The 26927-nt window shown below is 40.0% G+C and overlaps 1 protein-coding gene across 12 annotated transcripts in view; it reads left to right on the forward strand.

The window, feature by feature from the left end:
- Positions 1-26927, forward strand: part of SLC4A7 (solute carrier family 4 member 7) — a 162616-nt gene that overhangs the window by 129377 nt on the left and 6312 nt on the right. For 6 of the 12 annotated variants that reach the window (XM_054019935.1, XM_054019924.1, XM_054019933.1 and 3 more), the window contains 12 exons: positions 2579-2712; positions 4223-4468; positions 6107-6212; positions 9938-10099; positions 11626-11739; positions 13231-13392; positions 13733-13984; positions 16665-16733; positions 17298-17471; positions 17886-18017; positions 19787-19887; positions 22288-22395. In XM_054019935.1, the coding sequence (XP_053875910.1) occupies positions 2579-2712; positions 4223-4468; positions 6107-6212; positions 9938-10099; positions 11626-11739; positions 13231-13392; positions 13733-13984; positions 16665-16733; positions 17298-17471; positions 17886-18017; positions 19787-19887; positions 22288-22395 (1760 nt within the window). The other 6 variants (XM_054019929.1, XM_054019934.1, XM_054019932.1 and 3 more) reach the window with 4 other exon arrangements.

Raw genomic sequence — 26927 nt, forward strand, 5'->3', positions numbered from 1 at the left:
CTTCATGAATTGAAAAAGAGCTTTCATTGCCTTTTTGGAAAGGGACAATAGAATTGGCACAAAAAATGTAAGCGCTAAAGCTGTACCATCCCAGTAGGCCTACTTAGGATAAGTCAGAGGCTCAAGGTGGATAGCTAACCAAGCTTAATGGCCTTGAGTAGTAGGCCTGTGTGGATGATAATGCTGATGATGCATTGGCAGAGGAAGCGGAATTGTATATTTAAACCATGGACAAAATATAAATGTTTTTTCATTAATTGTGTACTACTTTATATTCTTAATAAGAGGAGATAACCAAGGTTTATAAACAGAAAATACTCTTCATTTTACATCTTAACAAATTTGGCTATAGAGAAATATCCTTTTAATCTTGGTGATACCATATTGGATAGTATGCAGACTATAGACATTTTAACTAAATTACTTACTAGGGCTTTGAAATTTTCATAAAGGGGGAAATGGTCACATCCACTATTGTATAAAGTCAGTGTTTCAATGTGAATTAGCCAATGACTGTTAATTAAAATAATTTATGAAGTGTATTTTCTATTTTTAAATTTGTTGTGAAAATGACTTCTTTCTTTTAGGGAAAATATAAGGATGTATTCAAATTTTTCCTTAAAACATCTTAGGATTTTGATTATACTTGTATTGAAAATACAAAAAAACTGCATACTGCTTTTCAGAGCATACCTTTAAACTTGAATTGTAGTACTTGTTTACACTAGTACTTATTTAACTGGACTTTATTTTTTGCAAAGGAGGCCTGTGACTTGAATATTTTCTTATTAACATGAGAGTTTTAACAAGCTGTTTGCTGGTACAAAATCTGCTTCCAGAAATAAATTATATTCTTGTACTGTACCATAATTTTATTACTCCAGATTTAGGAAGTACATTTTCAGGCAGTTGGCATAAAAACATTAACATGGTTTGTATATGTACCTCGTATGCATAACTTAGAAAATGTGCTCCTTTTTAAGATTTGATTTTAAATACCTTCTTTTTTTTAGCTGTCTGGGATTATTTGCGGGCTTGTTCCTGCCTTCAGATACTTTGGTGTGCATCAATGAATATAATAAATTAGTTACTGCACACGTATGTTGAAGCACAGTAGCTGACTTTGTAAGGTACAAAGTTTGTGTTCAAACCCCTCCCTCACATTCCCAGAGAATGTCACCTTCACAGTACTCCCTGTCCCTGCCACCATCCTGATTAGAGCCCAAAGTTAATGCATTGACTGAACTAAAATACTAGTTTGAGGATAACACTTGAACAATAGGCCAAATTGATATCTTCTTTTTATGTGTAGCATGTGAAATTCCTTTTATTGCCCCAATTCACAGCCCAGGTTTAAGTGGTTTGTTGAATTAGGGCTTAAATCATGTTTGCTTAGTTTTAGCTTTCTCAGGCATGAATAATTACAGAATAGCAATTTTTTTAAAAGTGCAAGTCAAGAACGTTATTGTCAAACTCAAGTCTTTTCATAGTTTATTTTTTGACTGGCTTAGGTAATTTTTTAAAACTTAATGTTTTAGGTCCAAAGCTCCACTTTTTCTCTCTTGTAGTGGTTTATAACTTTTTCTTTATTTATTTTAAGAGAAAAGCGTTTTAGTAAAGCATGTAATTCAAGGACAAAAACAAATAAATGTACCTCTACCCTGATATAATGCGGTCCTCGGGAGCCAAAAATCCCTACTGCATTATAGGTGAAACCCTGTTATAGCGGGTTAGTGGCAGCAGGGCTCCAGCAGTGATTTAAAGAGTCCCATGCTCCAGCCACTGCGGGGAGCCCGGGCCCTTTAAATTGCCGGCCGAGCCCCGCTGCCGCAACTTCGGGGTAGCAGCAGCTGGGCTCCAGCGGTGATTTATAGGCCCCGGGGCTCCCTGCAGCAGCCGGAGCCCGGGGCCCTTTAAAGCGCCACCCGAGCCCCACTGCCGGAGCCCTGGGGTTACCGCACTATATGGAAACCTGCGTTATATCGGGTCACGTTATATTGGGATAGAGGTGTAGTTTACCCTAATAAAGAGAAATGCATTACCAGGTGGGATGTTGGCTTACTACTCCATCTTTTCATTGTCATGTATACGTAAACCATTATTGTTCAGTAACACCCAATCACAGTTTTTCTTTGTAATGCTTGATAGACTGGTGCAGGTTTGATACACTGTATCAAGTTTTCATAAAGATATGCTGCAATATCTTTTTTTCTTACAGAGAGACCGTTTTTCTCTTTTTCTTTACCCACATTTTGATAGACCTTGTGTTTGTTAAAATTGTTGGTGTGTGCTTTCCTCCTTAGCCTTCAGAATGAAAAACTTGTTCTTATGGGTATGAATAGCTTTACAGTTGTTCAAGAGTGAAGCATTTCAAATCTTTTGACCATGATACTGTTATTTCAGTGCTGTGTTAAGTTACTTATGTGTATAAAGCATCAATATCAATATTGATTATACTGTTTTCATTCCTAACTTTATTTCGAAGTTGGTGATTTATAAAATCATAAGTGTGAAAACATGGTGACAAATGTTAACCATAAATGCAATGTGTCATAGCAATTTCTTTCCCTCCAAACAGAGTGCAATAGAGTCTCTTTTTGGAGCCTCATTAACTGGGATTGCCTATTCTCTGTTTGCTGGGCAACCTCTTACGATACTGGGGAGCACCGGACCAGTTCTAGTATTTGAAAAAATATTATTTAAATTCTGCAAGTAAGTAATATTTACATTGACTTGATACATTTTCTGAACTTAAGGGTAACTCAGACTTCCGGATAGATTTGTAGTACACCTCTACCCCGATATAACGCTGTCCTCGGGAGCCAAAAAATCTTACCACGTTATAGGTGAAACCGTGTTATATTGAACTTGCTTTGATTCGCCGGAGCGCGCAGCCCCATCCCCACAACTTCCCCCTGGAGCGCTGCTTTACCACGTTATATCCGAATTCGTGTTATATCGGGCCATGTTATATCTGGGTAGAGGTGTAGTTGAAAGTGGAAATCTGCAAGAAGGCATGGACTGAAACCAGACTTGACATTTTAGTTGGGCTGCATTTTAATTCTCCGATGCGAACCTGGTTTTGTGACTTTGCGTTGGGTTGGATCAAAAGCCAGAGGAGAACTGCCTTTAGTTCTGCTGACCATAATTTTGCAATAATAGCTGGCAAGATCTTGTCAATGTCAAATGTCAATCTGAACTCTAGTCTTGATTTGGCCAAAAATCTAAACCTTGAACCTTGCCTTGAATTTTATCTAGATCCAGATACTGTTTCTATCCCATCTCTAGTATAAATATAAATTTAGATTAAACCTTACTTTTGGAATTACAAATAATTTGATACGTAGTCTATATCGGACTTGTAAGTATAGTGTTTTAAAACTACTTGTATGTTTTAAAATTACAACAATCTTACTTAAATGAAAGAAAAGAGGAGGATCACCATTTCCTTGTGGAAGTCTTATGTTGCGTTGTTTTTATATTTCCTTGATGGTGTATATGTATCAGTATAAGTTATTGTTCACTTTCAACCATAGTGTTTCACAGCATTAGTTTTTTCTTCGATCTTCTAGAACAGTTCAGATATGTCGATTGTGGTTCCTCCCAACCAGCAAATTAAAAAAAGAACACTTAAGACTTTAGACCTTAGTCTTGACCTTTAGCTGTTAGATTCCACTGGCCCAAGCATGGTGCTGCTAGAGGAGAAAACAGGGGTTGGAGGATTTAAAGAAGCTCTGTGCCATTTTGATGTGAGGCACTGTTGATTCCAGCAAGGAAACCCGGATTCTAGTCCTGTGCCAGAAAAAGTCAGATTCTAACTCAGCAAAGAATTACCAGACCTTTCTGCCTAAATTGCAGTAGTGACTTTGACGCTGACAGGGAACCCTGAGGCTGAAAAGGTAGACAGCCTTAAAGTATACCCCACACCCTTTAGGGTGGAGAGGGGGTTCATATGCCCCCAATCTACATAACTGCTTGTCGGATCCCAGCACCCCCTCTCCATAGTAGCATATCCAGCCCTCAGGATGAAGAAAGACGTAGAGTCCCAGTTCTGCGTCTGCCTCAAACAAAGGTTGCATTCAGGTCAGGATAAGGAAGCATCAAGAGAGTACAAGTGCAGGGACAAAAATTTGTCTTACCTTTTTTTTCAAGATGGAATGGTTTACCGTTTCAGGTAGCCTTAAAGTTTTACTGAACACCTGTATTTTCTTTTTTCAAACAGGGATTATGGGCTTTCTTACCTTTCCCTGCGAACCAGCATTGGTCTGTGGACTTCATTTTTATGCATAGTATTAGTAGCAACTGATGCAAGCAGCCTTGTGTGTTACATCACTCGATTTACTGAGGAGGCTTTTGCAGCACTCATTTGCATCATATTTATCTATGAAGCACTGGAAAAGCTTTTTCATTTGGGAGAACTGTATGCCTTCAATATGCACAATGACCTGGATAAATTGACTTTATATTCGTAAGTGTCAGGTTTTTTTACCTTTTTTACACCAGGATAATATTAATGGAACACCTTGCTGTCCATTAGTAAAATTTCTGAATGTATAAATGTAAGTGTAAATGAACGTATATTATAATATGCTTTCAATAATTTTTTTTTTAAAAAGCCTAATAATTTGAATGCTTGAATTTTTGCATCTTGAATGTTTTTAGAGTCCTAAAACTGCAGCTTTTCATATAGATAGCCCAATCTTGGGTACATATAAGAGAAAGCATGGTAGGTATGGTATAAATTACATATAATCTCTACTAAATGTTTAAACATGTTGGGCCAAGTCCTACTCTGTTATACCAGTCTGAAAAGTTATGCTGACGTAAATCTCCACTAACTGAGGATCAATTTGTTTTGCTATGTAAAATCAGTTTGTTTTGCTGTACACCTAATATGGTGTAGTAAATCTTAAAACCTTAAAATAATATATGTACATTTATGAGAACTATATTTTGTCAACTGAAATATTTTGTACTGTAAAAAGTTTTCAATAATGCAAATAATGATATAGACTAAATGTATACAATAAGGATGGAACTTTTGTACCTTCTGATGTTTTTTTTATTCACCGTCTATCTTTAGATGCAGTCACAAGATGTATATGTTTTTTATTTTTACTTGTTATGTTTGATTTTCAGGCTCGGGTTCACTGGAAAACTATTCCTCTAAGCCTGTCAAATAGTTCAACTATTTTCTTGCCTGTCTCTGGTTATTGCCTGTCTCTGCCCAACCCATTAAAACCCACAATAGCTACATGAACAGGTTCTTTTATGGAGTGCCAGTATCCCAAAATGCATTTCACTTGCAAATAAATATGCTAATGTAAAGTGCAATTCAAGCAGAAAATTCAGGTTCATGGCCCTCAGATTTTTTAATTCTGTTAAAGGGATTCTGTCAGCCTGAACGTTTTAAGATCATTTTCTTTTCAGATTGATTGCTCTATGATGTCCTACTTCTTTAAAAATTGTTTTTGGGTTTTTCTGCTCCCTGCTTGATTTTTATAAGGGTCTTTACAACAAAGGCGAAATGTAATGACTGAACAGGTTAAAAAGTGAAACTGACTCTACCTAAAGTCTGTCAAATGTACAATGTAAACCAGCTAGGAAAAACGGTTGTTTGTTGTCAACTATATTCATTTATATTCAGTTATATTCATTATAGTAGGCACCAAGTTCTAGAAATAAATGTGGTTTCTTCCTCTCAAGTTTATGGTGTCCCTGTTATAGGAAAGTTTTTGACTGACACCTGCTACCTGTTTCTGGAGAGACCTCTGTTTTATGCAGTTTTGAAGGAATTTAATGTGTTAGAATTTGAGAGGAAAATATATGGAACACTTTTTCCTGGAACTCTTCAGAAAATATTTCTAATAGTTCTTTTTAATAAAGCCACTTTCTTATCTCATGTATTTCACTGCACATAATGAGGAGCGTCGTACTCTGTCGTCTTTATGTAGTAGTTTGGGATAGAAGTTATTGTAGCCACTTTTAACTTTTTGCAAATGTAAATAGCTTAAAATTGCAACATTGTGTTATGAGTTTAAAAGTTCAAAAGCAAACTGAAACAAGAATGAAAAGCTCTTCAATGATACTTAATTTTACTTTTCAGATGTGTGTGTTCTGAGCCTCAGAACCCTAGCAATGAAACTTTACAGATGTGGCTGAAGACCAATACATCCGTGGATACTATAACATGGACTAACCTCACAGTTTCTGTGAGTAACTCAAAAAACAAAACAAAACACTGTGACTTGTTTCATCCCCCATTTGAACCTGGATCAGCTTCTTTACAATTGTATATATGCAGAACACTTTTAGAACACTAGGGGAGAATTGAAAAGATGAAATAATATTTTCTCCCTTTGAGTAGGTGAATGCCTTCTTTTTGTGTTATGAGCCATGCCAATAATTTTCAATTTCACAATAAGGGCTTGATCTAAATCTTAAATATTTATCCATGCATGCCTCTGTATTTGGCAGGCAGGGCCAAGTTTTTTCAGAGGCTTGGTGATTATTTTGGTATTGGTAATTGTTTTGCTGTATTAATATAGTATCTTAGAAACATTCATTTTTAATAAGATATGAGGCCTCGATTCAGCAAAAGATTTGTGTATGTGCTTAAGATTCATTGACTTCAGTAGACTTAAGTACCTGTGTAAAGTTCAGCATGTACTTAAGTGCTTTGCTAAATTAGGGCCTGAAAATTGTATACAGTACATTTGAGGATCATTTTTTGGTTCAGGAGTGAGGGAGATGTAAAGATAAGTCTTCAATTGTAATACTCTATGCTACGATCAAAAGTAAATACAAGTTTTAAAAAAAAATGTAGGAACTATCCAAAGTCCTAAAAGGTAGTATCAGAATGTTTGTCTGGTTTTCTATTACATAAGCAATCAACTCTGAAATTTCCCCCCTGATCCTCCCCAGACACCTTTGGTCTAGGATAGAGACAAAATTAACAATTTAAGATTTGCTTCCAAACTTCTCCAACTTTAGGAGCATATGCTGAGAGCATTTGGTGTGTGGTCCCTGTCTCCCTTAAGTCTTGGGGTAACTAGTCTACATAGAAAGCTTCAATATAGACTTCATGCTTTAAAAAATAAAAACTTAAATTCTTCTTTGAGTGTTTGCTCACATCGATTCCATTTTAGGTGTGCGCACGCCTAAGTGCATGGTCACCAGAGATTTTTGCCTTAGTGGTATCTGTAGGGCCAGCTATGGTATCTCCTTGAGTGCTGCGCTCATGCGTCAGTATATCAGGCGCCACTGGCTCTACGCCCTCTTTTTGAAGGTGCGTTCAAGAACAATGCCCCAGTCAATTTCTTGGCTCTACCTTGTTCTTTCCTCTATTGTCTTCGCCCTACCGTTTGGCCTGGTTGCGGTTCACCTCGGACTGTTGGGTGCTGGATATAGTATTTCGGGGCTATACTCTCCAATTTTTGGCCACCTATGCCTCCCTCCCACCCCCCCCTTCCCCATCCCTCTTCAGGGACCCTTCTCATGAGCAACTCCTCATTCAAGAGGTCGAGAACCTTCTGTGCCTGGGAGTGGTGGAGGAGGTCCCTGGGGACATGAAAGGAAAGGGTTTCTATTCCCACTACTTCCTAATCCCAAAGACAAAAGGAGGCCTCAGACCCATCCTGGACCTGCGTTGCCTCAACAAGTCTCTCAAGAAATTGAAGTTTTGCATGGTGTCCCTGGCCTCCATCATCCTCTCCCTGGATCCAGCAGACTGGTACTCAACCCTCGACTTAAAGGATGCTTATTTCCATATTTCCAGGTAACAGACGCATCCTCCTTTTTAATAGTGGGCTGACGTCATTTTCAATTCATGGCGCTGCCCTTTGGCCTCTCATCAGCCCCAAGGATGTTCACAAAGTGTATGGCGCCAGTGGCTGCTTACCTGAGACGTCGAGGGGTCCAGGTCTTCCCGTATCTCTACAACTGACTCATCAAGGCCAGATCTCGGGAACAAGTGCAAAGAAGCCTTGATCTGGTGTGTTCCACCTTCCGCCACCTGGGCCTGTTGATAAATGAGAAAAAATCCACCTTAATGCCAGTCCAGCGAATAGAGTTCATTGGGGCGGTTCTCAACTCCGCCAGAGCCTTCCTTCCAGAAGCACGTTTTCTGACCGTGTCAGACCGGATCTCCCATGTCAAGAATTACCCGCTCACCACATCTCTCACCTGCCTGCAGTTTTTGGGCCACATGGCTGTGTGTACTTACATGGTCAGCCATGCTTGGCTCCATCTCCGGCCCCTAGTGTTGGTCTGCATTCCCAGGTCGTTCCTGGATTGGTGATTGAACCCCAGGTCGGTGTTAGAGGGAGTTCCCTTGCAACCCTGTTCCTGTCATTGACTCTGGTATCCGATGCCTCAGACCTGGACTGGGGAGCCCACCTGGGTGAGCTAAGCATCCAGGGCCGCTGGTTGCAGGACAACGTGGTCCTCCATATCAATGTCAGAGAGTTCAGAGCAGTTTGCCTGGTTTGCCCCACCTAAAGGGCAAGGTGGTGCAGATCCTGATGGACAATACTGCCTTAATGTATTACATCAACAGGCAGGGCAGTGCCAGGTCTTTGGCCCTTTGTCAGGAAGTTCTCCGCCTTTGGGATTTTTGTGTGCAGCATGCCATTCATCTGGTAGCCACACACCTGCCCGAACCAGGAACGTCTTAGCAGATCACTTCAGCAGGACCTTCTCATCTCGCCACGTTGGTCGCTCCACCCGGAGGCAGTCAACATAATCCCCCAGAAGTGGGGGACTCCCCAGGTGTACCTGTTCGCATCCAGACAGAACAGAACGAGCCACGTGCTCTTTTCGATCCAGGGGGTGGACAGGGGCTCCCTATAAGATGTCTTTCTCATTGCATGGTCGGGGGCAATGAGTTATGCACTCCCATCCGTGATGTTGATTCACAGGGTCCTCGTCTTGCACTGTGGACATATTTCTGTCAACTATGTGACTATTGTCTCATTTCTCCCTTGTGTTCTCCCTGTCAGTATCCACCTGTTGCCTCTTTTCTGTTACTTAAAGTGTAAGCTCTTTGGAGCAGATACTCATTTTGTAATTGATTTTTTGTTTGTATAGCAGCTAGCACAATTGAACCCTATTCCATGACCCGGGCTACTATACATACTACTGCAATACTTCTACTGAAAAATAACAATTCAACTTTCAGTTGCCACTCATAAATTAATTATTTGGCTGCTCTATTCAGCTTGTTTCTATTTCTCTTGCAAATTGATTTTTTTCCTTTACACAACTCAGCTGGGGAAATAATCTCTTCTCAAGAATCAAACACATTTTCACAACAATTAGACTAGTGGATGATGGCTTTAATTTATTGAATTAAACAGCAACATTCTTTCTTCTAATAAAAATACAGTTCAGCTTTAAAATATTTCATATTACAGCCTCTTAAAGTTTTAAAAGTAGAACTTAAGTGGAGGAGAAGCTAGTAAACAGGACAAACACAAGCTATGGAATAAAGAGATGGGGAGAACAGAGGTGCCATTAAAACGAGGGAGTTCATTCCTGTCATAATCAACTTGAAAGTTGACATTGCATGATGTTTTATTGATCTTGGGCACTCAACCCTCCCCTTGCAGCAGTCATTATCTAGATGGTGTTTTGAGAAATAAGCCAGAAACAAGGTGACTATGTACTGTGGAATATTTCATTGTGAGGCACCTTCCCCTCCTTGTGCTGAAAAGGCTCTTGGAGTGCTGAAAGTTCAGGTTTAGATCCTGAGACACTTTTGGAACACACACACACAAATGAGTTATTTGAAATTTCAACTTGGGATTGCCTTTTTGAGTGCAAATTTTTTGTTTTGGTGAATTTAAGGGGGAGACCACAAGTTACAGTGCTCCTTTGAATGACCTTTATTTTAAAGAGTGTAACTTGTTTTTGTTTGTTTGTTTTGTTTTGTTTGTAGGAATGCAAAAAGTTTCATGGTGTTTTTCTTGGATCAGCTTGTGGTCATGATGGTCCATATATTCCAGATGTTCTGTTTTGGTCCGTGATATTATTCTTTACAACATTTTTCCTCTCCTCTTTTCTCAAGCAGTTTAAGACCAAACGTTATTTCCCTACTAAGGTAATTAGGGTTCGCTACCATTTTGCTTTGAAATGACAGTCTTTCCTTCTTGCATACAATGATGTAATTCACTACAGTTTTGCTTTTACTTACTGTGTTTCCAAAGTTTCAGAACATTGTAACTAGCATATTAGTTTGCTGAGATCATTCTCCAGGTGAGAACAGAAATAAGTGATTGATAATTGGCTGATAATGCTGTAAATTTAGGAGTTAAAAGTAAAAATATAGACACTGAGACAGAAGGTGCTGGAAATGGTTAAAAGTTATTGAAATTATGATAACTGAACGGCCATTTTCTTAAATTCTTTACTGTATTCATAGCGGTGAGTAACCTAAACATTCACAGACCTTAGCAGGCCCCCAAATCCACATTGGGATATAGTCGGATCTCATAAAGGGATAAGACATCCACATGGTTTGTCAGATCCATTGGCACAGAATGATGGGTTGATACCTAACCTGTGGGGAAAAGTACATTCCCAAACACACGAGTGTTGGGAGCAACATCCCTTCACTCAACCTCTGTTAGGGGACTGATCAAGTGCTTCGATCAAGTGCCAGAAGGTAATTCCATTTAACCAAAAGAAAGTGTGGAAGATGCTTGTGAAATTTAAACCCATACCCATGTATCATACACATTAACTTTTACCAGTCCATCTTCCACAGCTTGAAACTATCCTATAGTATAACCCAAATTAGCTGAATTAGCATGCAGATTTCAGTAAAACTGTAAATTCTAAAGTATGTTCTTGGAAATAAGAGTGACAATGCAGAAACAAGACTAAGTAGTAAGGGTTGAGCAGCCAGCCAACTCCCAAGTGAGAGGAGATCCCTGAGATTAGCCAATAGCACTGTTGGCTGGCTGGTACTACTGCTCTATTATATGGGGAGGCATCCTGTGGGGCAGCCTCTACAATGTTTTGCAAGCTGAAAAAGTCATCACTATTTGTGCAGGTATCTTGCAGAAAAGCATCATGGCTATTGTTTCATAGTGAAATCAGACCTTATCACATGTGGAATGCAGCTATACTAGGTATGTAGTGTTTAGGATGGGATTGGAAATTAAGCAAGAAATTAGACTCTTGCTATGGAATGGCCATTATATTTTATATTTTGAGGTGGAGGCACATGCATCTTGTTGGGCTGAGGGATCTGTTTTGATGGTCTGGTCCTTCTTTTAAGGCTAATGGAACCCAGTCACTTCCAAAGGCCTTTAAAGGAATTTGTTTCTTCCAACAGATCATTTCTTTGAGGCTAGGATTTAAGATGATATTTTATCCTCCATTAATAGGGTGGGCAATAAGACAATAGGGTTATGGTCACAGGTCACTTTAATTTACAGATAAATTATGAGAGAAGATAGATGGAGTGCCAGTGATGGGAATTTTGGGCCAAATCTGATCTGATCTGTTTGATCATTTAAAAAATTGAACTAATTTAGAGTTGCAAAAATTATCCATTTTCACAGGCATTAAATATAGCAGTGAAAATAGCTTGTATTTTAAGATGATTTTTTTTCCTTCTAGGTGCGCTCTACGATCAGTGACTTTGCTGTATTTCTGACCATAGTGATCATGGTTCTGATTGACTGGCTTGTTGGCGTTCCTTCTGCTAAACTACATGTTCCTGAGAAATTTGAAGTAAGAAACAAAAATCTTGTCCATTTAAAAAGGTTTAAATGATCTGCAATTTCATGGATAGTTGAACAGTGGAAAAATGAAAAAAATGCTGTTAAATGTGGAGAAAGAAATTAACTTTTTTTTTGTGTTTGGAAAGAAATACACTGTAATATGTCTGGTTTTTTCCATGCTAATTTTTTTTCCTGGATTGATATGCATTTTTAATTTCTCTGCATTTTCTGCTCTGGGTCTAATTCTCATCTGATAAAGGAAGTTACTGGAGATCCTTGTTACTGTGTGGTGTTCTATCTCACAGGGTAACATGAACCCTTTTTCAGGAAAGTCGTGTAGAAGCCAAGGAAAATGGAAAGGATTGTTTGTTTTGTCATGCTACATTTTTTTCACATAAGCCACACCCTCATGACTTAATGCTATACTAATGCACACCTAGCAGCTAATTGCACCACTCCTTCAGTCCACTAACTAAATGCATTTTAGGCATAAGCCTGGGTAAGATCCTCACCTACACCAGTTTTGCTGAGGATGTAGCACTAGTTATCAAATCAATGGATGAGCTACTTGTGGCACCTAAATCCATGAAAGCTCAGCAGCAAAAGTTGGTCTGAAAATTAATTGGGGTAAAACCAAACTTCTTACAATTGGCAGTTTTGATCTTCCTGCAGGCTTTAGCATCTTAGTGGGTGATCACCCCAATAGAGATTGATGATGATTTCACCTAGGTCTGCTCTGTTGTTGATAACATTGGAGGCATCAAGAAACAACTTGAAGCTCAAACTGCGAAAGCATAGTCAGTAAAGGGGCACCTCGTCAAGGATGTCCTTCATAAACTCAATATGCTGATAAGTAGAGAGACAAACTGAGGATTTATAATGCTTTGGTGGCCAGAATTTTGACCTATGGGATTGAAACAGGACCTCTCAGTGTCAAGATTGAAAATAAGTTGGATATCATTCAGATGAAGCATGTCCAAAAGATTGAAACTATCAAATGGACGAATTCAAGTCGAATGAAGAGATCGATTTTTCTAACTAAATGTGTCCCACTACCTCAAAGTGTCGCCCAACACTCTAAAGTGGTATGGTCATGCGCTCTGAAGCATACCAGCTTCCCTATGGGAAAAATCTTAGACTTTCCATCAATAAAGCAGGATCAAAAAGGTCCCCAGAAGACCTAAAACATGGCTGGTTGGCATCAACAGACGCCTGTCCCTCACGTGCATCCTATCCTGTAACACCTAGGCTCAAGACAGAACATGATGGAGGCACATAATGCATTTGGTGGCCTCTGTTGTCCAAGTGACAGCATGAGAACAAACATAACATAACCTACCTTCAGTCCAAGCCATTTTCATTAATTTAAAAACTTGAATATGATTTTTTAAAATGCCTTTTAAAAGAAAAGTCTTTAATCTAAACTGAGTTTGACTTACTTATTATAGCAGGTATTTACAGTTATTGACTTTCATTCCTATAATTTGGATTTGTTTTCCAGCCCACTCAAAAAGACAGGGGATGGCTCATAGATCCTCTTGGAGGTAATCCTTGGTGGACACTACTGGTAGCTGCTTTTCCTGCATTACTGTGTACCATTCTCATTTTCATGGACCAGCAAATCACAGCAGTAATCATAAACAGAAAGGAGCATAAGTTGAAGGTAATAGTTAGCTTTTCTCCATTTTTTTCAAATATATTCTGAACTCATTTGTGAGCACATAAGTCAATTTATTGCAAGATAAACTTGTTCAGTGTTCTCTAAATAGGCTACATAACAGTAAATAGTGTAGGCTTTGAAACATAAAACTAAATTGCAGCTACTTAAATGACCTATTCATATCTAGTAACAAAACACATGGATGCTAGAGTGGTGGCACTCTAGAAATCTATCTAGAGAATTGTTTTTACACATTTAGTGCAGAACTATGTGTGTATAAATCTTTTATGTGCTGCAAATCTTCATTTTTGCAGGGAACTCATTTCTTTACTTGACTTTACAGAAAGGCTGTGGCTATCATCTTGATCTGCTCATGGTTGGTGTTATGCTGGGGATATGTTCCATAATGGGCTTGCCTTGGTTTGTGGCTGCAACTGTCCTGTCTATAAGTCACGTCAATAGCCTAAAAGTAGAATCTGAATGCTCTGCCCCAGGAGAGCAACCTAAATTCTTGGGAATCCGGGAGCAGCGAGTGACGGGGTTAATGATATTTGTTCTGATGGGCCTTTCTGTGTTTATGACCTCTGTTTTGAAGGTAAGAGATAATGGTTGTTCCAAAACATAGCATGCTTTATATTTTAATATCATTACTTACTATTTGATAATGTAAGCAAGTTTGATATACTACTTAAAGAAATCCACTTTCATTTTAGAGTTGTCTTTATGTAAACAGATGTTTGAAATAGTTTAATAGAAATGATGGAGCAGATGAGAGTAAAAGACATCTGACCCCTATCTCAAATGCTTGATTACTTAAGACTCTTTTCTGACTAGTTATTTTTCAGTTTTCCAGACTTAGGTTAACTTCTGGCTAGTCTGTGCCCCTAATGCAGCTAAGGGAGTGAAGGAAGGGGAAAGATACGATAGCTCTGTTCACCTGCTTGAGTGGCAATAATATAAAATGGGAGAAAGATTGAAAGTACACTTCTCAGGAAAATGATTCTATAAAAATGGCATTGTGGGATTTCATGTTTGTCTCAGTTATTTACATAGTCTGTGTTCTCACTATTCACACAATATTGTGTTTTGTCTATCTACCAGTCTTGCAAACTCACTTTGGTATTGGAGCATCAAGCGCAATCCTTTCTCTACTATCATCTCCATACATCATAAAAGTTCTGCAGGTCATATTAGGGTCTCAGTTTACATCTGCATTGTCTCTAAATTATTCTTTCACTGCGTACAGTGATAGAGATGGCCAGGAATTTTTCAATTAAACCAAAACTTTTCACTGAATTCTATCAGCGAGAAAGAGACTTCCCCACAGAATAGGTAATAGCCTGGTGTATAGGAAACTTGCTTGGAATACGGGAGACCCTGAATCAGGCAGAGCAGCGACTTGAACCTGAGTCTCCCACATTCCAGGTGAGTTCCCTAACTACTGGTGTGTGGGGGGGTGTCTTTCTGTTTTTTTTCCACAAAATTTTTTGAACATGTCAAAACCTCAACATTTTTCATGAAACAGAATTCTTGTTTTTTGGCCAACCCTATTCATATGGCTTTAAAGTATTAGAGGTTGACCATGTGTGTTGCAATAAATAATGGTCTTAAAGAACAAGTTTTGATTAGATTATATGAAAATATCCAAACCGAGCAATCTAACAATGGAAAAGCCACCAAGAGGTCACTAAGGCACTATCAATGGAAACATTCAAAAACTGATCCTCTAATACTCTTAACAGAGTATTGTAGAGAAGTAAAGATGCAGAAGATTGGTATCTGACCTATATTGTTCCTTTCACATTTCACAAATCCTAAACAATGAATGCCTGATTTTTATGAAACTCAATTGTTCAGTTTCCATGGAGCCAAAAGCAGGTGTATTGCAGGTCTACTCCTTGTGCAATACTCCATCTAATTTTCTTTTTAATTTAAATGGCTATTGCCTTTCCCTTTTGCTTCCAATTACCCCCTCTCCCCTTACCCTTGGCTGTAGGTTATTGTGCTGTTGTTCAATGTATTGATGAAAAGCACGTATTTATTTCTTCATACCTGATTAAATGTAGTAGTAGTTCAACCCCAATGAAATTTCTTAGGGTACGTCTATACTTACCTCCGGGTCCGGCGGTAAGCAATCGATCTTCTGGGATCGACTTATCACGTCTTATCTAGACACGATAAATCGATCCCGGATCGATCCCGGAAGTGCTCGCCATCGACGCCGGTACTCCTGCTCCGCGAGAGGAGTACGCGGAGTCGACGGGGGAGCCTGCCTGCCGCCTCTGGACCCGCGGTAAGTTCGAACTAAGGTACTTCGACTTCAGCTACGTTATTAATGTAGCTGAAGTTGCGTATCTTAGTTCGAAGTGGGGGGTTAGTGTGGACCAGGCCTTAGTATGTCTGTTTAATAGCAAATGTCCTCACTGTGAGCCACCCCACCATATATAATGAACATGGCTTGGGTACCATTCATGATTCTGTGCTGTCTGGAAAGTTTCATTAAAGGCCTGTGTTCAAGATTAGTTGCAGCAGTTCACCTTTTAAGGTGCACATCTATATCCTGGTAGTCTTCAAAGCATTTAGAAGTTTTCAGTATAGTCAACTGGAAGGCAAAGTCAACCTTGACCTATATCCTATGAAATACTCTTCATTGGAATATATGGAATATAAAGGCCTGATCCGAGGCTAGTTAAGTCAATGGAAAGATTCCCATTGACTTTTGTAAGCTTTAAAGCAATCCTTTATCAGAGCAAAATTTGGCGTTGCATAATTTGAGGAAATGGATAGTTCCGGAGATTTTTAGAGACCTTTAATTTCACTTGTGTTAGCTGGATTAGTGACCCAAAAGTAAATATCATATGATAGTATATTATGTGAAATAAACTGGTGACCTCAATCCATTTCTTAGCAGATGGCTGTCTGTATTACATAAACCAACTTATCTGGTACTAACTGGCACTCAGGTTACAGTGTCAGACAGGCCAAGGATTGACTGGACATGCAAACTTTCTTAATCCTAGAGGCAGTCCCTTTAGAACGTGGTTGAAGCACGGTGGCAAACCTGCCCTCTTCCTTGTTGCTGCTATGTTCTGTATTTATTCTCTGGATAAATAAAGGACTTTAGACTCTATTTATGTCAACCTAGCACTTAAAAAAAAGAGAAAGAAAGAAAAAATTAGATCCCTTCCCTTAAGTACCTTCCATTAACCCAGACTGCCTATTTTACTATGTAATTCTATAAATGCAAACTTTTAACTTTGTTTTCCCCCCTCTAGTTTATTCCTATGCCAGTTTTGTATGGTGTCTTTCTTTACATGGGAGCATCTTCATTAAGGGGCATCCAGGCAAGTTCTATTTTTATTAAACAAGCTGATGGCTTTTTTAGAAAACATTTTCTACTTGATAAGGCTACTAAAAAAACCCACTAAATGTAAGTTGTCTTTGCCTGGAATATCCTCTCTATGAGTAGAAAACATACCAGGTGCTCATAGTAAAATTGCAAACATGATCTGAAATCAGTTGCTTTGCATCAAATGAAAAGGAAACTTTAAAATGTCATTTTATTGAAGTGTAAGTAAAGGTACAATGTGTTGTCAGATTAGGATGTAGAAACGTACTGAGCATTATGTCTGGATAATTGCTCTTATTTCTGGGACACTTAAATTCTAGCATGTGTTCTTTCACTGGGCACTTGATGAACAATATGAAATCCTTAAATATTGACACCCATTTTCTAAAATCCTAAACAAGTAGTGACTTAAATCAAATATACACTACATTAATGCATTTCATGTATAGGCTGTAAAATGAAGGAATCTTGTTTTCAATATTCCCAGTGTCTTTAATTATCCTGTCCATTTCTACGTGGATAAAATTATTAACTGAGGATGACTTCCTTCTCAATATAGTTTTTTGACCGTATAAAATTGTTTGGAATGCCTGCAAAACATCAACCCGATTTGATCTACCTGCGTTATGTGCCACTCTGGAAGGTCCACGTCTTCACAGTTGTTCAGCTCACCTGTCTAGTTCTTTTGTGGGTGATTAAAGCCTCTGCAGCTGCTGTTGTTTTCCCTATGATGGTAAGTTCTTTCCTAGCATCTTTGAGAATTTATTCATTTTCCAAAAGGGTCAGTGGATTAATACATCTCTTCAGGGTTTATTTTCTGACTAAAAAAAGGTTCTAGTAAAAATCCTCCTTTTTGGAAGCCAATTACGATTTCTTTCTTTTGTTTAAAATAAGCCTTAGATTTAATTGAAAAGCTGTAGACTTTGTAAAAAATTATAGTTTGTGGTAGTTATCTCAATGGTCCATCTGTTCTTTTAGTAGTGAGTCAGATCTATTTTTTTAAATGATGTGATAACCTTTGTATGAGTAGAAAAAATATTCTGTCCTTGGTTTAAGAAGCTGATAACATATTAGTGTATACATATTTTTATTTTTCTAACATTCATATAAATATATTCTAAAGGATTCAATTCTTATTTTCTGAAAGGTTCTAGCATTGGTGTTCATTCGTAAGCTCATGGACTTATGTTTCACCAAACGAGAGCTTAGTTGGCTGGATGACCTTATGCCCGAAAGTAAGAAGAAGAAAGAAGATGATAAAAAGAAAAAGGCAAAAGAGGTAAGTGTACAGAAGGCCAAAAGTGAGTTGAAAATTGCTAGAGGAAACTTCTACGGAAAACCTAAGCAAATACCCTAGTATTTAGAAGTTAGCAATTTAATTGGAAAGATTTAAAAATAAAAAAATAAAAAGTAGTTTACATTAAATACACATAAAGTAATCAAGATTTGGAATTCTCTACCTTAGGAGTTACTGCCAGAATATCTGTTGTTAGGATTCAAGGAATGAATAGGATAGTTATAAAAATACTGATGGTATGGGATTTGATACCTAATTTTGGTTCAGTGGATTTTTCAAATTTAGCATCAGAAGCAATGTCTACCACAGGGGTCGGCAACCTTTGAGAAGTGGCGAGCCAAATCTTCAGTAATTTCGCGTGCCAGTAATAAATTTTACATTTACAGGGGCCCCCGACAGAACCCCAGACTGGCAGCGGGCTGAGCAGGGCCGGCAGCCTGGACTCCAGCTGGCAAGGGGCCGGCGGCAGGAACCCCAGACCAACAGCGGGCTGAGCGGCTCAGGCAACTGACAGTCTGGAGTTCCGGCCGCGGGCTCCTTCCAGCCGGGGTCCTGGCTGTCGGCCCCGCTCAGCCTGCTGCCGGCCTTGGATTCTGTTCACCCAGGCAGGCAGAGGGCTGAGCGGGGCCGACAGCCGGGACCCCAGACCGGCAGTGCAGGCGGCAGACTGAACCCCAGACCGTCAGCATGCTGAGCCGCTCAGCCCGCTGCCAGTTTGGGGTTCTGTCTGCTGGCCTCTGCTGGCCCCGCTCAGCTCGCTGCCAGCCCCGGAGTTCTGTTCATCCAGGCCAGCAGCGGGCTGAACAGGGCCAAGACCCCGGCTGGCAAGGGGCCAGCGGCCAGAACCCGGGACCGGCAGCCGGAACCCCAGACCGGCAGCGGGCTGAGCGGTTCAGACCGCCACCGGTCTGGGGTTCTGCCCGCCGGCTCCTGCCAGCCGGGGTCCCAGCCCCACTCAGCCTGCTGCCGGCTGAGGTTCTGTTCACCGAGGCCAACAGCAGGCTGAGCGGGGCTGGCAGCTTGGACCCCGGCTGGCAAGCGGCCGGAACTCCAGACCAGCGGCGGGCTGAGTGGCTCAGCCAGCTGACGGTCTGGAGTTCTGGCTGCGGGCTCCTGCGAGCCAGGGTTATGGCCATCGGCCCCACTCAGCCCGCTGCCGGCGTAGGATTCCGTTCACCCAGGCAGGCAGGGGGCTGAGCGGGCCCGGGGGCCGGGACCCCGGCTGGCAGTAGCGTGCCAGTAAAAATCAGCTCGCGTGCCGCAGGTTGCCGACCCCTGGTCTACCATGATATACTGGTTGAGTTGGTATTTTCATCATTCTCTAGACACAGAAGGTGACACCCTGGCCCCAATGAAGTTAATGACTAAACTCCATGGGGCTAGGATTTCACCCACTGTATGTGACAGGGCTGTAGTTAAAACTGAACAAGAGATACTTATTTACCAATAATTTTGCCTGTATAATTTTCCCCATTAAAATTTCAGCTAAACTAACCCTCTGATCGCCAGTTCCCTAACAAACCTTTCAAATATATTGTTAGAGGTTCTTATTTACCTTAAACATTATTTAGCCGAGGGGAGGGAGAGAAAAATATCTCAGGGAAGTTCCCCCTGCCACCACAATATTCAAAGCTAAATGGGTAACTTTTCCTGCTGAATTGATCAAAATGTGTAATACTCAATCTCCTTGGCTTGGGCTAATTGCTATTTCTGCTTCTTGAGTAATTTTATGTCATGCATGTGATCTGCAGGAAGCAGAGCGAATGCTTCAAACAGTGGACAGTGAAACTGTACATCTTCCATACGAAGGAGGAAATGTCTTACAGATTCCTGTAAAAGCCCTAAAATACAGGTATGATCCATCTTGCTGCTTTTTTGAAATTTGGGTTTTTTAAATAGCTTTGTATTGCATGCAGTATTTATATTTTTTGCTTTAATTAAATAAACGTAATTGACATATTTGAGTGAACAAATTTACATTTAAGCTTGTGACTCAGCTAGGTAGCTGGGGAAGGGTTGGGGAATAGGAAAGAATTGAAGCAAATCTTGCCTTTTATGATATAGGGGATGTCTCCTCTCTTTTTTTTTTTAAATTGCATTTTAATAATTCATTTACATAACCATCTTGAACAGATCAGATGACTCAGTTTCGACCAGCTGTTCACAGGGTGAAGAAGCTGTTTTGGTCAGTTCTTGTCTATAGAATTTGTGTGTTACTATGCATGGCTAATGATATGAAATGTTAGGTGTCATTTACATATAGTTAATTAATGGCATTAGTTGAGCCATATATTTACCAACTGCTTTGATTTATAAAGTTGAGGTCTAAAACTGTCTTTTACAGATCATAATTTTTACACCTTTTTAATAAGTGTGCCTATATCAAATAGTTTTCTGATTATTAAACTGGAACCAGAGCAATTAAAAATAACGTGCTCACTATTTGGATAAATTATCTCAGTTTTTCCCTTGCTAAGAATGAGCCTTATTCTCCACAGTCTTACATGTTGTGGAGTCATATCTGAAGAAAATGGGTTTGAAATACTACTGTCCTGATAAGATCGTGTTTCAAGCCTACTTTGCATCAGTATGAATAGATCCATAAGAAGCAACAGAGGGTCCTTTGAGACTAACAGAAGTATTGGGAGCATAAGCTTACCCACGAAAGCTTATGCTCCCAATACTTCTGTTAGTCTCAAAGGTGCCAGAGGACCCTCTGTTGCTTTTTACAGATTCAGACTAACACGGCTACCCCTCTTATACTAGATCCATAAGGTGCATGCTAGTGGAGAATCAGGCAGTGTGTCTAATCATTCCTGTAAAGGGACTGCATTTGTGGGGGGGATTGAATAGGGGGGAAAGTGACAAAAATGACTTGACTGACACACTATGTGCTGTCTGTATAAATACTTGTCTGGGGGTGGGGTAGGATGGGGTGGAGTGGGAGGTAAAAAGTAGATTTCTGCAACATCTAGCTTATCGGCAATCTAGCAAATATCACCTGATTTCAAATGCTGGATCAGCAGAAAAAGTTGACAGTCTTCATACTTCATGATATAGGTCCACATCAACCTCAGTTCTTTTATCAAATTCAGAATAATAGTGCCTTATTCTTTCTTCCCTGATTATTTCCTGGGGACAGGTCAGAACAATTCTGATCTCTGAAAGATGTCTGCCTTTATTTAAAAAATAAAAAATAAAAAAGTAAACTTCTTCTCTTAATTCCTAAACAACCCACCATGGATTTTTGAAAGATTAAAGGAAAAGATATTTGAGAAAATTAAGTATCTAATTCATATTACAGTGGGAGGGGGGGTCACACACTTCAGAGCTACTGTAGGCCAAACTCATTGTATATAGCAGGGGTTCTTTGCATTTCTGCATTCCACCCCACAACCTCTCTGTGTGCCACACTGCCATCCCCCTCTGTTGCAAGGACTCCCTGCAACTCTTCCCAATCTCCCCCAGGCCAGGGGTTCTGTGTGCTCTCCATACCCCCCTCTTCTCTTACCAGGGTCCCCCACCCCCCATGCCAGGGGTTCTGCACCCCTTTTCCCAATGCCAGGGGCCCTGTCTGCCTCTCCTTCCCCCATGCTAGGGGCTATGTGCTTCCCTACCCATACCATGGTCCCTCATTCTGCCCTAAGCCAGGGGCTGTGTGCTCACCCTTGTGCCCCATATCTCCTCTCCCCCCAATTTCCCCCCCCCCCCACATTAGTCTGGGAGATAAGTGTCAGGGTGTCATCATGTCAAACTCCATTGGGAGGCTGGGCGGAGATGAGATATGGGATTGTTATGCTGGAAGGGCATTAATGATGGTGCAGTTGTTTGATCTATAGATAATTGCAGAACTGCATGAAGCTATGGGTGAGTTAATCAGATGCCGGGGCTCCATGTGTCCCATGTCTCCCCCCACCCCCCTTTTGGTTTTCTGATTCTTCTCCCAAATCAGTATGGTTCTGGTCATTGATGCCTAGAACATTCCCTGAAATTTTGGAATTGATGGGATGCTATGTTCAAAAGTTACTATGTTACATACAAACAGTTCTAAGCTGCTACAACATGGGAAACCACCCAGGATTTGGTGTTCTAAATTTCTGTTTAACTTTGTTAGGATGATTTTTACTTAAAATGTCACTTGTGGCTATGTAAGTGATAACAGAAGGCACTACTGATGTGAACGGTATGGGTGACAAAGTTAATGCTTTTGCAAGGTATTGAGTACTAACCAAAAAGTATGTTTGTTCTTCAGCATTGATCCCTCAATTGTAAACATATCAGATGAAATGGCCAAAACTGCACAATGGAAGGCTCTTGCCATGAGTACTGAGAATGCCAAAGTAACCAGAGCTAACCTGAGGTAGCTATAATTACCCACTTACACATTTTCTAACTGCAGTTTTGTTTGTGTTTAGCAGCTGTTGGCTGTGAAAATAGTTCGTTTTAAAAATGTATTTTCTATACCTTGAAAATATATGGCAGAATTTATATTGTCATCTTACTTTCAAGGGACACTTGAGATTCTGAAAACCTTTTTTGGTGATCTTTACCAAGAGGTTATACAGTAACTAGTGTCATACCTGCTATGAACTCTTTTAATTAAAATGTAAAAAGTATTGTCTCATAATTAGAAGATGTTTCCAGTTTGCTTGACATATGTATGCTAATCTGAAAAGGATTTAGATTAATACAAGTTTTATTGGCATGTGTTCATAAAGGATCTGAGTATCAGAAGGGCCTGGCAGCTGCAGGTGCTCAGTACATCTGAAAATCAAACCCTAAAGCTGGTGTCTAGTCCCCAGCATAAGTAAAAACAGCCTCTGCATGGTTCGTGCAGTCCTATCTTCATAGGTGTCCCTTTTCTTTGGCCCTATCTCCTGCACTCAGAAAGGATAGAATGAGGAATTGATGGGTGAGCTGTTGCATCATCAGTATACTTCCTATGGATTTGCCCATTGTGGAGATGGAAGGGGTGGAGAGATCCTCTGGAGGATGAATCCACTGGCTTTCTGACCGCTTTGTGCTGCCCTAGGACCCGGTCTTGTTTTTTGCTTTCTGATTTTTTTAATTACTCCCTGTCTTCAATAACCAAAACTTGTGTCTAATTTTAAAGTTTCAGTGGAAAAAAAAGTTTGTTTATTTCAATGGAGATAAAACCATTGAAATGATATACTGGAATGTTAGGGCCCTATGCAGCCATGAATTCTCTGTGACTGGACTTGCACGCTCCATGATGGCCAACAGCCTCTTTGTCATATGGAGTTTGTTTTCATCCCTAGAAGCAAGTGCCTAATACAAACTTACATTCTGAGTGATTCCTCCCAGTATCCTATTGCAGGTTCTTCCTTGGTTGGCTGAGTTTGATCTGACAGCTAGATATCCTTGAGAAGACATCATACAGGCTGCAATTTTAGTTTGGGTAGAAGGAGACAGATCTGAGTCATCAGCCTGCAGATGGTAGTTGAATAGGTGTTTGCGGATGAGATTACCCAGAGATATGATGTAGAGGGAGAAGAAAAGGGACCAAGGATAGAGCCCTGTGAAACTCCCACAGGAAGTTAAATGGGGGATGAGGAAATCCTCTGGAGGAGTGATTAGAGAGGTAGGAGGAGAACCAGGAGAGGACAGCCTCAGAAGCCAGGTGAGGACAAGATTTCAAGAAGAGCATGGGCTACTTTTAAAGGTGGCTGCGAGGTCAAGGAGGATGAAGATGAGTACTGGTTCTGGCATTTGGCTAGAAGGAGGTCTTTAGAGACTTTGATCAGAATGGTTTCAGTGGAGCGCAGGAGGTGGAAGCTGGATTGGGAGCGGGTCTATAATGGAATTGGAAGAGTGGAACTCCAGACAGTAATTGCAAACAGAATTTAGAGATGAAAGGGAGATGGGGAAGTGGTGGGAGAGGCAAGTTGGGGTCCAAAGGTATGTTTTTAAAGATGGGAAGGACTGAAACATGCTTGGAGGGGAAAGAGCCAGAGGCGAGTGAGAGGTTAAGGAGAAGAGTAAGGGAGGAGATGAGTGAATGTGAGTGATATCAGGAAAGAGATGAGATCACTGGGCAAGGGGAGGGATTAGAGGAGGAGAGCAGATGATAAACTTCATGCTGTAGAGTGTCCCTGGCAGAAATCCCATGAGGAGACTGACTTCTTCCACTACACATTCATTCTCTCCTCCTTCAGTTATCTCATCTTCTTAACTAAACAACTCTAATTCTCCAATTTAATTCAGCCCCACAGCAACAATTCTGTTTGCCTTTTCACCATCTTAGACATAAGAACATAACATAAGAACGGCCGTACTGGGTCAGACCAAAGGTCCATCTAGCCCAGTATCCTGTCTACCGATAGTGGTCAATGCCAGGTGCCCCAGACGGAGTGAACCTAACAGGTAATGATCAAGTGATCTCTCTCCTGCCATCCATCTCCACCTCTGACAGAGTCTAGGGACACCATTCCTTTCCCATTGTGGCTAATAGCCATTAATGGACTTAACCTCCATGAATTTATCTAGTTCTCTTTTAAACACTGTTATAGTCCTAGCCTTCACAACCTCCTCAGGTAAAGAGTTCCACAAGTTGACTGTGTGCTGTGTGAAGAAGAACTTCCTTTTATTTGTTTTAAACCTGCTGCTTATTAATTTCATTTGGTGACCCCTAGTTCTTGTATTATGGGAATAAGTAAATAACTTTTCCTTATCCACTTTCTCCACATCACTCATAATTTTATATCCTTCTATCATATCCCCCCTTAGTCTCCTCTTTTCCAAGCTGAAAAGTCCTAGTCTCTTTAATCTCTCCTCATATGGGACCCTCTCCAAACCCCTAATCATTTTAGTTGCCCTTCTCTGAACCTTTTCTAGTGCCAGTATATCTTTTTTGAGATGAGGAGACCACATCTGTACGCAGTATTCAAGACGGGGACGTACCATCGATTTATAGAAGGGCAATAATATATTCTCCGTCTTATTCTCTATCCCTTTTGCTTGACAAACAGCTCTACTTTTTGGATGAGTGATTTCTTCCTTTCATCTCTGACCCTCCAATCAGTTTCCATTTAAATTAGTTTGTTTCTGTTCTTTGATTCTCCAAGCTATATGGCTCCATTATGCAATAATTATAAAAGTGTCATTGGCCCTTTTTTTTGTACTGTCCATTGTAATGTTTTTCTATTGTGAGATAACACTTGATGTCCAAGAATGAATATCTTGTGCAGATGGTGTCTTTAAAGAAGGAAAAAATACTTACTGTACTTCTGCATCAAAGATCTCATGGAATTGTCACTCATCACTTGTTTACCTTAGAGTTTGATGGTTCTGTTCTTGATGTTATGGGTTTCTCCTTTTGATAGTTACAGTTCTTCATGCATCCCTTGGGATGTTGTTACACTTAAATTTCAAAAATATATATATTAATTTTTATGGTACATGTTACTGCAACATCCTTTTCTTTGGCTTTGACAAATGCATTCTTGCCCAGTCTCTCATCCATTCAGAATGCTGCTGCAAATATCCTTTTTCCTAGTTCATTGCCTTGACCATATCACCCCTCTCGCTGTATCCTCTCTGTTCTGTGTGTGTTAGTGTGAAAATCCAGTCACTGTAGAATGGCACAGGCAGCCATCTATAGTTTTTCTTATCGTAATTCAACTAGTGATCAGGTAGAGTGGCTGTTGCTCTTGGGGGAGACATGTACATAAAGTTAGTGCCTGAAGATACTGAATAACCAGGAAATCAAAATAAATTAGTTTTTATGATTTAATATCTTATTACATGCAAAACATATAAAGAATTTTAAAAAGCCCTTTAAAATGTAGCACAACAAATCAAATAAGAAGCTAAGATTAAAGACCAATTCTGTGAACCATACATAACAATAAATGAGTCAGATATATAAGGACAGGCTCAAAGGAGCAGCCGTAATTAATTAATTAATAGTAGAATAAGAAAAGAGGCTAGCCTAAAATTCAGCAAGTGCATTGCAACTTTGCACTGTGCTCATGCCAAATCTGTGAAGTCCAATAGTGTAAATGAGGTGTTCCCTTCCAAAATCATCTCTGTGCATGCCTGGTTTCCTGATTCAGATGACTATCAAGCATACATCTCATATTTTTAATCCAAAAATCTCTGCACCAGCCAGTCTGTGTCTGCAATAGAGGAGCAGAAGTGTTAGGTGTCCTGAGAATGCTCTGGCCACATTCTTACCCATAAAATTGAGAATGCTTTTTCTAATTTTAGTTTACTCTTCTTGCTCTTCCTGAATTAATCTGAAATCAGCAGTAACTCCCTTTTCCTGCTGCATATAGGTATCTCTAAATACAATCCCTTTCCAACCCAAGTTAAAATATTTCCAAGAAGTTTATTCTAATTGCTAAAAAGCCCAATATCTATTACAATTAGGCTGCAATAGCATGCAACAACAATAGCACAGTAACATTTAAGAACTGTTTTAGTCAGCTTGGAAGGACTGGTCAAAAGACAGAACATCAGAGTTCAGGTCTTTGATCTTGCATACCCAAGGTCAACTGTTCCCCCCAAAAGAAATAAGATGAGGGAGGTTGACAATGTACCTTGTATTGCTCTTCAGTGACCCTCCCTTTCCAATTACCTGATATTTGGAGCAGTATTGGTGGTAATCATGCCCTCTTTCCCTGTTTCATCAAATCCTAGATTTCTCCTTTCCATTTAAAAGGGATAATTTTCCCATTGGGTATTCTAAAGTTTAGAATACGTTTTTAGTAAATAAATGTTACAACCATCTGAGCCCATTGCATCCTCCCTCGACGCCACCGGTAGATGTTGTTTGGACCCAACTGCTGGATCCCACAGGCTCAAGGCTTGCTGGGTCTGATTAGAGATTAGGCATTGTTTGTCCCTTTGTCCGTGGGCACACTCTTGAGG

The sequence above is a fragment of the Malaclemys terrapin genome, chromosome 2 (assembly GCF_027887155.1).
Source record: "Malaclemys terrapin pileata isolate rMalTer1 chromosome 2, rMalTer1.hap1, whole genome shotgun sequence".
Taxonomy (NCBI): Eukaryota; Metazoa; Chordata; order Testudines; family Emydidae; genus Malaclemys; species Malaclemys terrapin.